This window comes from Trichosurus vulpecula, chromosome 3 (assembly GCF_011100635.1).
Source record: "Trichosurus vulpecula isolate mTriVul1 chromosome 3, mTriVul1.pri, whole genome shotgun sequence".
Taxonomy (NCBI): domain Eukaryota; kingdom Metazoa; phylum Chordata; class Mammalia; order Diprotodontia; family Phalangeridae; genus Trichosurus; species Trichosurus vulpecula.
In genome coordinates this window covers 263,042,112-263,054,404 of record NC_050575.1, presented here as the reverse complement: position 1 = coordinate 263,054,404, position 12,293 = coordinate 263,042,112, and the positions used below count along the sequence as shown (strand labels likewise).

Genomic DNA, 12,293 nt, shown 5'->3' with positions numbered 1-12,293 from the left:
AGGACCAGGGAGGTGCTGGTCCTCTCTGTTCTGGCCCAGTGACATCCTGAAGAACTGCATCAGTTCCAGGAGATACATTTTAGGAAGGACCTTGATATCCTAGAGGGTGGCAAGAAGAGGGCAACCAAAAATTATGTCATACGAGGAAGGATAGAAGAAACCCCTGGCAGTATTTAACTTGGAAAAGATTTAGGGTGTTGTGGTCACCAGATGGAGCTGTGGATTCTCTGGAGTCAGGAAGAGCTGAGTTCAAATTTGACCTCAGATACTTACCAGCTGTCTGACCCTGGGCAAGTCTGCTTCAGTTTCCTCAACTGTAAAATGGGAATTGTAACAGCACCTGCCTCTCAAGGTTGTTGTGACGATCAAATGAAATATTTGTAAAGTACTAAACAGGTGCTAGTTATTACTGTGTGATAGCTGTCTTCAAGGATTGGAATGGCTGACACCTAGAAGAATGTTTAGACTTATTTTTTTTGGCTTCAGAGCACAGAACTAGGAATGATGGGTGAAAGTTGCAAAGAGACAAATTTAGTCATGATATAAAGGGAGGAGGGAACATACCAATGATAGCTTGTTATAGGTGGAACTAGTTGCCATGGGAGGTAATACATTCTCCCTCAATGGAATTCTTCAAGGAATAATAAAAATGAATGTTGTTGTGTTCGTCCTTCGTTCTTGAAGAGGACCATGACATCAGGAAGATGATGTCGCGACTTGCAAATGAATTGGATTTAAGTGAGGAAGGGCTATGCAAGGTCACCAGCCTCACTTTCTCCTCTGGAGCCACCTGGATCCAGTAGCAAGATATAGATCAGGACAGCTGGAGTTGGCCCCCTAATAATATTAATAATGATGATGATAGCTACTGTCTACATAATGTTTACTACGTGCCAGGTACTGTGTTATGGCTTTGCAATCACTATCTTGTTTGATCCTTACAACCACTCTGGGAGGCATCATACAGATGAGGAAACTGAGGCAAACAGAAGTTAAGTGACTTGCCCAGGGTAACATAGCCAGTAAGTGTGCAAGGCCGGATCTAAACTCAGGTTGTATTGACTGCAGGCCCAGCACTTTCTCCACTGTGCCACTTGTCAGGGATATTACAGAGAGGAATCTTGTTTAAGTCAAGGTTGACTGAAATGACATCTCTTGGAACTCTCAGATTTGTCTATACTTCTTGTGAGTTTAGTCTCTGCTCTGAAGGTTACAATCTTGTTGGGAGAAAGACATCATTAAAATTTAAGAAAGAGGATAAAATTAGGATGGAGGCTGTTTCTTTTTTGAAGCCTCAGTGGAAGTGAAGAATGAATGCTTCTTGACTTGGATCGAGAAGTACCAATACATAGCGTATAGACAATGAGTTTTGTGGAGGTCAGGAAGGGGAAAAGATTTCATTAAGGAGGACTTGAGCTGTCCCTGGGTATATGAATACTGTTCAAGTGTCTCTTAATTCTACAGTAATAATTGCGAGCATTTATTTAATGTCTTAAGGTGCTATATATACATTATCTTGTTTGATCCTCACAACAACCCAAAGAGAGAGTTAGAATCATCCCCAGTTTTTAGAAGAGGAAACTGAGGAAGACAGAATTTAAGCAACTTGCCCAGGGTCACGCAACTAGTAAGTGTCTGAGACTGGATTTGAACTCAGGTTCAAATTTCCCGATTCCAGGTCCAGCACTTTATCTGCTGTACCACATCTCTCCCTATAGCATTTTCTTAGATAGCCAAGTGTAAAACCTAAACTCAAAAAAGTTTTCTCTCATACCTTTGGGAAGTAAAACCTGAGGAAACCACAGACCATTGCCATCGCTTCTCAATACCTGACATATATGGGGTGTTGCAAGGTAAGAAATAGAATAGGTGTGTAAAATAGGGGGCTGACATTAAATTTATTTATAATCTGTCTCACTGAAAATTATACAGCACAGCAAAGTAACATCCAGCTCCATCTCTACAGTTGAAAATGCTAGGCCACAGATGAAACCCTCTATCCCATAGATACATGACACCAATCTGGACTCAATTTTGTAGCACAAGGTTCATGTCATAAATGTCTTTCCTAGGTCATTTTTAGGCCATATTCAGTATTTGAAAAAACCTAAACAGACTATTTGATAGGCTTTGAAAATGTGCATTGAACCCAAGCTGGTTAATATTTTTCTTGTTTTTCCTTACAAATTGGGGAAATGTGCTTAATTACAGCTTGCATCATAGTTTGGAAATTGTAGCACTTATATGTTGATGTAATTTGCCTGAATATAAGAAGAAAGCAGTGTATATGTAAATTGATCCAAAGTATGTTTGGCAAGGCAGCAAAAACCAAATGGGAAGGGAGAAAAACTCACATTACATGCCAAACCATTCAGGGCTATGGGCCAAAGTCTACCCGTATTCACTCCATGGTGGAAATCTGTGGCCAAATTCAGCCCTCAGCTCCTTACAGGAAACTCTCCCAGAGGTTATCCCACCAACCCTAAATATGAATGTGAAGGGAATGTTGATTCTTTTAGTTCCTAGTCCCTTCCTCTTCTGTTTTTTTTTAAAGGAAATTGTTTTACTCTTGACCCTAAACCTGCATTCCTGTGGCCTGCTGCTATCACCTAAAGTCTTGGTCTGATGAGATTACCAGCCTTTGGGTGGCCTTGATAGGTATTCCCTTTAAATGGACCGATGACATAACATTTTCTGTCTTGCCTCCACAGATTGATGTCCTGCCTGAAATTGTAGAGGCCGTGGAGGGAAAGGTGGAGGTGTTCTTGGATGGGGGTGTACGTAAAGGAACGGATGTGCTGAAAGCCCTTGCTCTTGGGGCCAAGGCTGTATTTGTGGGGAGACCCATCATCTGGGGATTGGCTTATCAGGTAATTGAATAATTAGATAAACAAATGTCTGGTATGAATGAGTCAGACTAAGCCAAATACTTCTCACTCTTTCATTTATTTAGGGGGAGAAAGGAGTGAAGGAGGTTCTGGAAATGCTGAAAGAAGAATTCCGGTTGGCCATGGCTCTTACTGGTGAGCTCTTAAGTCTTTCATCAGACCAATCAGTAGCATTTATTGTGTGCCCTCTGCTGAATTTCGAACGCTACAGTGAGGCTGCTTTTATGGTACAATGAATAGAGCATTGGGCCTGGAGTCAGGAAGACTTGAGTTCAATCCAGCCACAGACACTTACTAGCTGTGTGACTGTGGGCAAGTCACTTAATCCCTGTCTACCTCTGTTTCTGCAACCATAAATCGGGAGTAACAATAATGCTTACCTCTACAAGTTGATATGATGATCAAACGAGGTGATATTTGTAATGTACTTCATACTATGCCTGGCGCGTATGTACTTCATCAATGCTCATTTCCTTTCCCTATAGTAGGCATCTTGGAAGAACATGGTCTCTGTCCCTTAGGGGCTTGTAATGTATTTTTAATATAAAACATATTCTTATGACTAAAAAGGATTGACCACTTATTAATTGAGTGATTGCTCTATATAGGTATTGTGATAGACACGTGCCAAAATGATATATAAGTGTAAGATATATTCTCTGTTTATAAAGAGCTTGCATTTTAGTTGGAGAGAAGGAGAGAATGACAAAATAATGGAGCAACCTGGAAGTTTTTTTTTCTTCTTCACAACCACTGTGAGTTATTTGGGCCATTCAGGTCCATTGGGAAGACAGCTGACTCTCTAGCATCCCCCAGTGCATTTCTCTTTAAGGGAAGTCTCAAACACAGAGCAGCACTATAATGATTTTGCTTTTGGGGAAAGGTGGGTGGCAAGGGAAGGTTTGGCTGTTTATAGGCTCCTGAGATTCCACTCTGTATGTGTGTGTGTTTTACATTCTTTCTTGGGGCTGAAATAAAGATTATAGGATCATAGACTTAGAACTGGAAAGGATTGTAGAGGTCATCTAGTCCAACTCCTTTGTTTTATAGAAAAGAAAGATGAGCACCAGAAAAATTACATCAATTGCTTGGGGTCACAGAGCCAATAGGTATCTTACGTGGGATATGAATCCAAGTCGTGTGCTCTATCCACTATAACCCACTGCCTTTCACGTACAGGTTGTCCTTAATCTACACCCCCTCCAGATACACACCATACACGTGTGTATCTACATGTGTGTGTATACATACACACACACACACATATATATATATACACACACATATATATGTGTATATATTTGTATAAATATATTGCATTTGTATTGGAACTCAGGGCTCTTTTGACCCACATTTTTAGACCCACATATGCAAGCTATATACGTTTTTTTTTAAAGTTTATGGAATAACACAAGCATTTCCATAACACAATATAATTTAAAAAAGATGGTTTCACATGAAACTGCAAATCTGTTATGTGCAACTTTCTATTCCTTTTAAATAGATCTTCTGATGTGTTTATAATAGACCTTGGGTGAGGACAAAACAAGCCAAATTCTGCATCTCCACAGGGAAACCTCAGGTCAGAGGGTGCATGAACTAATTTGATATTTATAAGAATTCTTCCTAGATCGAAACCAGTTCTTGAGAACCCATAGCTTGAGTTTCTGGGCTATAGATTACATCTGTATTCAGTCAATCAGTTTATCAATAGACAGACAGTGCCAGGCACTGTATGAAGCACTAGGAATACAAAGAAAGATGACAAACAGTCTCTGCCCTCATGGAACTTTCAGACTAATGGGGGAAACAAAAGGAAAATGATTATATACAAACAAGATATATACAGGAAAAATTGAGGGTTGGGTCAGAGGGATGACACTAATATTACAGAGATGCAGATGATGGGACTTTAAGCTGAGACTTATTAGAAGCCAGAGAAGCCAAGAGGCAGAGATGAGGAGGGAGAGTCTCAGGCATGGAGAACAGACAATGAAAATGCTAAGAGATGGAGTGTCATGTCCAAGTAAGGTATAAGAAGACCTGAAAGATAGAAAGGATTCAGGATAAAAAAGTCTTTAAAAGTCAAACAGGAGATTTTATATTGGATCATGGAGCTAATAAAGACCTACTGGATTTGATTAAATAGGGGGCAGAAGTGGTCAGAATTGCACTTTTGTTGTTTCAGTTGTTTTCAGTCATGTCCAACTCTGTGTGACCCTGTTTGGGATTTTCTTGGCAAAGACACTGGAGTGGTTAGCCATTTCCTTCTCCAGATCATTTGACAGAGGAAGAAACTGAAGTAAACAGGGTTAAGTGACTTAGCCAAAGTCACAGAACTAGGAAGTGTCTGAGGCTATATTTGAACTCAGGAAGATGAGTCTTCCTAACTCCAAGCCTAGCACTCCATCTACTGCACCAAGGAGTTGGCCCTCAGAATTGCACTTAAGGAGGATCAGTTTGACAGATGGGTAGATCATGGACTAGAATAGGGAGACACTTGAGGTGAGGAGACCAACCAGCAGACTGTAGGGGTTTTTCTAGAATCTTTAAGAATAATAGGTTCCTAGGAATACTTCCCCTTTGGGTAAAAGTTTTTTTAACGGGGCTTTGTTTTCTCTTTAAAAATCTTTTTGGGAAGTTATCATTAATTTCATTTTAGCTACCTAGTTTTTCCCTTTTTTTGGAGGGGGAAGAGGGAGGCTGGATGTGCCTTTTCGGAGAGGCTTCAGGATGTACTGTACTTTGAAGTCAGGAAGAAATGGTTTCAAATCTTGCCTTTAATACTTACTGGCTGTGTAAACTTTGATAAGTCATTTGATGCTCACAAGAACCCTGTGAGGGCAATGCTATTATTATCCCCATTTTTCAGTTGAGGAAACTGAGGCAGATAGCAGTTAAGTGAATTGCTAAATATCACATAGCTAGTAATTTCCTGAGGCCAATTTTGAACTCAAGTCTTCCTTAATCTAAGTTTGGTGCTCCATCCATTATGCCACATAACTGCCTATGATCAGTTTCCTTTTCTGGAAAATGAGGATAATGATAACTATGTTACCTACTTCAGAGTTGTTATAGGGCTTTAATGAAATAATACATGGTCTTCCTTTTGGAGACCCCGTATATGTAAAATGCTTTATGAACACTAAAGTTAGATCTAAATGTATCAATTTTTGCTGCTGTTGGGGAGATGACACATAAAAATAAAGCAATAACTAAAAAAATGCAAGATAATGTAAAACATATCAATTGAATGGGGCAGAAAATAAATGTGCTTTAATAATTCAATAAAAAAGGAGATGGCAGAACCTTTTTGGTAGTTCTGTAATGGAAATGGCTCTTGAGTTTGGTCTTCAAAGATGAGGAGTAGAGGAAGAGGAGAAGGAAGAAAGGAGGATCATATTATGTGAAAGAAATGTTTGTGTAAAGATGAGGAAGAAAAAAAGCATGTGTCACAGTCATTATGCGGATCAATCTAGTTTGACGTATAGTTGTTAAGAATGGAATGGTTGGTTGGTATTTAATTGGGGGAGTTGACTAGAATTGGAAGCTAAAGTATTTGGAAAGTTGGAATTGACTCAGGTGTCTGAACATGGTTGAGATGATGATTTTTTAAAATGAAGTTTACTGTGGCAGAGGGTGATAAAGACCTGAAGTAAAGTGGTAGAAGCAGGAATGAAAAGAAAAAAGACAGATTCAAAGTACATTATTTGGTCAGTCAGTCAAAAAAAATGTTTTTGAAGCATCTACTATGTGCCAGGCACTGTGCTAAGTGCTGGGGATACAAAAAGAGGCAAAAGACAGTCATTACCCTTAAGGAGCTTACAGTCTAGTGGAGGAGACAACATGCAAACAAATGTATATGAATAAGCTGTCTACAAGATAAATGGAAATAAATAAGAAAGGGAAAGCACAGTAATTAAGAGGGGTTAGGGAAGCCTTCCTGTAGAAGATGGGATTTTAGTTGGGATTTAAAGGAAGCCAGCAGATGAAAACTAGGATAGAGAGCATTCCAGGCATGAAAGACAACCAGAGAAAATGTCTGGAGCTGAGACATGGAGTGTCTTGTTCATTGAACAAGCAGAAGGCCACTGTCACTGGACTGAAGAGTTTGTATTGGGGAGTAAAATAATATAAGGCTGGAAAGTTAGGAGGGGGTTAGGTTATGAATGACTTTGAACACCAAACTAAAGTTCCTGGAGGTAGTAGGGAGCCAATGGAGTGTATTGAGTGGGGGTGGGTGACATGGTCAGATTTGTGCTTTAGCAAAATCATGTTAGTGGCTGAATGGAAGATGGAACGGAATGGAGAGAGACTTGAGGCCATCAGATTCACCAGCAGGTTATTGCAATAGTCCAGGGCATGAGGTGATAAGGGCCTGTACCAGAACGGTGACAGTGTCAGAGGAGGGGCACATTCAAGTGATGTTGCAAACGTGGTATTGTCAGACTTTGGCAACATTTTGGATATGGGGTTGGGGTGGCGGAATAAGAGATAGTGAGTGATCGAGTGATTACTAGGTTGAGAGCCTGAGGGACTGAAAGCATGGTGCTGCCCTCTACAGTAATAGGGAAGGTAAGAGGAAGGGAGGGATTAGGGGGGAAAGATAATGAGTTCTGTTTTGAATGTATTGAGTAAGATGTCTACTGGACATCTAGTTTGAGATATCTGAAAGGCAGTTGGAGATGTGAGATGGGAGGTCAGCAGAGAGTTTAGGGCAGGACATGTAGATTTGAGACTCATCAACATAGGAATAAGTATTTAAATACATGAGAGCTGATGAGATCCCTGAATAAAGTATGTCTGGCGTAGAATAAATGGTTTCCACTTTGCAGTTGATGTTCACATGTGGGTTATCCAAAGGTGTGGTATGTTGGCTGTTTCCTATAGATCCCCAAGTGAAGGAAATAATGAAACATTCAATTACAATTTATGAAATGCTTGTTGAATATACTGAAAGAATTATCAGTTTTTCCATAATCAGAAGCTAGAGTAGGAACAGGATATGGCTTCTTCTGTGGTCCCCTATTAGGCCATCCATTACTTTTCTTCTTTCATTCTGGAATCATCTGAAGTTACTGATTCAGAACAGGTTCAGTGTGCATCTGTACAAGGAAGATGAAATGAATTATTGAGGCAATTGTCCTGATAATTCCATTTCCAAAACCATGTAACTAAGGAAGAAGGAAGGTTTATTGTTATTTTAAAAAAATTTTGTCTTTATGACTCAGATTGTCTACATTGATTGAATTTTTGACATGATTGTTTGATTCTTCATTGCATTTTGCCTGTGTAGACAGTCTCTGAGGGAAGAATGACACCCTGTGAATCATCACCCTGAGTTTTCCTTTGCTACAGAGACAGATCCTAAAGGAAAGCTTTCAGTCCCCAAAGATCTATTAAATGTGGCAGAAAGAATATACTCTTTGTGTTAATAAAAATATGTGCCAGTCATTTCGTGTTAAGGACTGTTTAGGTAATAAAAATGGTCTCATGCCACATAAGAGTTGGCAGGCCTACCTTGAACCATAAACTTTACATTAGTCAAGTTTTACATTCCTTGGGAAAACCATTACCCGACTGATTATTATTGCATTTATTTTATATTAAATGTATGTTTTATTTTTTTAGGGTGCCGGAATGTAAAAGACATTGACAAGACATTGGTGAGGACAAATCCATTGGTTGTTTCCAAGATCTGACAGTGCACACTATTTTCTCATCTGTATTCTTTCTTTCAGCATGTGTTTCTTGACAAAGAGACACTGTGCAGAGGGTGACCGTACTCTGTAATTTTGAGCCACCATACAAAGAGCGTCGTTCTTCCCCAACAAAATAGAAACCCCTTTTAGTTCATTGCTATTGACTTTTCAATGGGTGTCCCAGGATCATTTAAAAAATGCACTTGCATCCTAGGAATATATTAACCGTTAAAAAAGAAAACATTGAAAATGAATTTAAACAACTCAATTCTCTTTAAAAGGTAAAAGATGTATTTTGGCAAAACTTGGGGTACCCACTACTGACAAATAAATGACCAAACAGAGATGTTTGCTCAAGCAAATTGGTGGAGATAACCTAAAAATTGTGTCTCTTAAGACTGAGGTCATGGGCTTAAGGATAGATTGGAGGCAGGGCTGTGAAACTGATTTGATGAATAAAAAGCAGACTTTGCATTATTTGGGATTGTGTCACTTAATGACATATGATAAGGAGTTTGCTTGTTTCACAACTGAAGCCTTCTCTTGTCCGTGGCTTACTTCTCTTTTGTCCCTCCTGGGTAATAAAGATCCGTATTACCCTAATTCTTTTGATCTTTTCTGATGACTTCTCCACCTCTGTTATTTTCTTATTTTCCAACTCATCTATTACTATTACAATCCTAGGGATGCCCCCAAAATCTCCAGGCTAGAAGGGATGTTAGAAGCTATCCAGTCCATGTTGTCCAAGGATAGGAATATCTTCTACAATATTTTTGACAAGTGGTCATCCAGGTTCAGTTTGGAAAAGTGTACTAAAGAAAGACTCACTGCCTCTCAAAATTATGAAGCTGGATTTCTTTCTCCTGAGAAAAGGGTATCCCTTAGCTGTAGTCCCCTAGCGGTTATAAAATCCTTTGCAAGATGAAAATGTGGGAGGATTAATCGCTATCTGAAAATACTACACATTTTGTAGATCTTTCCTCTACTTTTCAAACTGGGATGATCCCATTTCTTAATCTAGCCTTATAAAATTCCCTAGCATAAAAATTAACTTTACCTGATTTTTTTAAAGTGACTACAACTAGAGAATTTTGTTTTCAAGTGTGTAGAGCAAATACTATAGTTATTTGAGTTAGAATTGAGTCAAGATTTTTCCTTTTTTTTAAACTGGGAGGGACCTTACAGAGCAACCCCCTTATTTTACATATGAGAAAACTGAGGCCTGGGAAGGTTATATAACTTACCAAGGCTACACAGGAATTGACAGAGCTCGTATTGTCCCAATTCGTTTTTAAAAAATGACTTATGGAGTCAATCAATATCAATAAATCAATCATCCAAAGGTATTTGTTAGGTCCCTGCTATATACTAAGAGCTATGCTGGATATAAAATTGTGCAATGTGGTGCCTACTATATGACAAAGTTTTAATTTTTTACTAAATAATACATACAATTTTAATGCCTAAAAACTTAGGGATTATCTAGTTCAATGCACTCTTTATGTAAATGAGAAAATAGAGACGAAGTGACCGGTTCAAGGTTTCCTAGCTTATTGGTGGCAAAGCCATGACTAGAAACAAGATGAATTGACTACCAGACTAGAGCTTTACTCCACTACCTCCCTTCTGTAGACTAGATCTAACCAAAGAGTAAGTTATTTATTGGGAACTTGTCCAGAAAGATCAGAGAACCTCCTCAAAATTATGTAAACGGACAACACAAGAGCAGAGCTCAGGAAATGTGAGTTTTTCTTGTTTTGTTTAGCCCAAAGAACCATGCTTCCATTTCCATGAGGGTTCATGCTTCTGTTTCAGTGTGGATCTTCACAGAAATTTTCAACGTGAGAATCTAGGCACAGGTTGTGCTGGTAAATGTTTAACAATTGAATCTTCAGAAGGAAGAAAAAAAAAGGGTGCGCAGCAAACTTTCCAGTTCCATCTTTTGTGATTAATATTTTCTACAACACTTTCTTGTGCGTAGATAATTAAACAATAAATCAAGGTCTGATTTGTAGTATCTTCCAATTTTCAAGGTATAAATGATCACACTGAAAATTTAACAATTGGCTCTCTCAAGCCGATTTGAGTTGGTTCTAACACACCTCTATATTTATTAAAGCAACATTTTCATGAAAAATCATATAGTGACCTGAGCAGGTATAAAGAATATGGACAAGCAAAATAAAACACAATGATTTCTCTATCTCTCTCTTTCCCTTGCTAAAAATAGTTCTTTCTTGGACAAACCACTTAATCTCTAAATTTATATTTTCTGTCTTTATAATCTAATGAAGTATTTTAAGATCCTTAAAATCAATGTCACAGTCTAAAAATAAGTTAATGAGCAAAATAACTTAAGTCAAACTCAAGGTAGCACCTAGATTCATAGCTTTTTGGAGCTAGAAGGGACCTTAAAAGATTGTCTGGATCACACCTCTCATTTTACATATGATGTGACTAACATTGTTCTATGTCAAAGTGGTTTCCCTAATCTCATACTTCTAGGTAATGTTGGCATTTGGGCTAGAACGTATGTTCTGTTTCCCATTTCCTAGCCTAGCGTTCTTTCTGTCATTTTATTTCCCAACCAATCCAAACCAACAAGCATTTCTTAAACACTTATTATGTGAAAGGTGTTCGGGATACAAAGACAGAAATAAAAACCATCCTTGCCCACGGGGGCTTACATTCTACTGACATTACACTGTATAAAATTCAGTAACACTAGGTACATCTTCTCTCTTCCCATATTATTACTGGTATGTAAGGGTCCCTGGGCACTTTGTCCTCCCAGTTCTGTGGCCCAGTTCTGTTGTTTTTGTTTGACACCTTTTAGTGCCTGTGAAAGCCATGCATTAAAAGTCTTGACTGTCTAGACTTTAGGGAATGGCTGTCTAGACTAGCAGGGGAGAGAGATTGATCCTTCCTTGGAGTCTTACATAAACATAGCTCCCAGGGAGAATATGGGAAGGGGTCTATGAAGTGGAATCCTTCCTGCCCTTCTATGCTTGGAGAACATGAATTCCCTGGACTGTATGGAAGAATTGAACTAAATGGTATTGAAGTTTCCTCGCGTGCAATTTTCAAACTGTATCCATGTCAGCACTGTGTTATTCATTCATTTGTTTATCTTGCCAAAACATTGAAGTTTGTGAAATAGCCTTGAGCTCAGTGATGGGATAGTATAACATGAAAGGAAGTTGTGGCTTGATCTCAAGCAGAGAGAAAAAGACTTTCCTCTTCATTGTAAAATTCCTTCTTTATTTACTGCCTGGTGGACTGTGTTGCATGACAGTTGCATAGCAACAAAATAAAGTTTGTCTGTTTAAGGAAACCTTAATGTTTCTCATAGCATAAAGACAGCAAATGCTTTCTGTTTACTCAACTTATATTTGCTACAATGTGGACTGTGTCACATGTCAATTATGGAACAACAACAGAATGATAGTTTATTTTAGATAATATAAATGTTACTCAAAAGATAGAGAAGGATGATATCGCATGTTTACATGTTGGGGACTATTTCTATGGTTTAAAAGATGTGATTTCCTGTCCTTATCCCAATCCTACTTGAGCAATAGGCACCTTCCTTCCTCTGTGCTCTGATGGTCCATGGTTAGGGAAAAAGAAAGATTATTGTTGCTTAATTAACTGTTATTCTTTTCTAATAAAATAATGAATTTATTCATTAATGTATACATAC

At 38.5% G+C, this 12,293-nt stretch overlaps 1 protein-coding gene across 1 annotated transcript in view; it reads left to right on the top strand.

Moving 5' to 3' along the window:
• The window catches only part of HAO1 (hydroxyacid oxidase 1), a 72,288-nt gene extending 60,364 nt beyond the window's left edge, over positions 1-11,924 (top strand). The window contains exons 6-8 of the mRNA XM_036752933.1: positions 2,712-2,870; positions 2,954-3,023; positions 8,520-11,924. Of these exons, the coding sequence (XP_036608828.1) occupies positions 2,712-2,870; positions 2,954-3,023; positions 8,520-8,590 (300 nt within the window). The 3' untranslated portion in view covers positions 8,591-11,924. The remainder of the gene's footprint in view (positions 1-2,711; positions 2,871-2,953; positions 3,024-8,519) is intronic.
• The last annotated feature ends 369 nt before the right edge of the window (positions 11,925-12,293 follow it).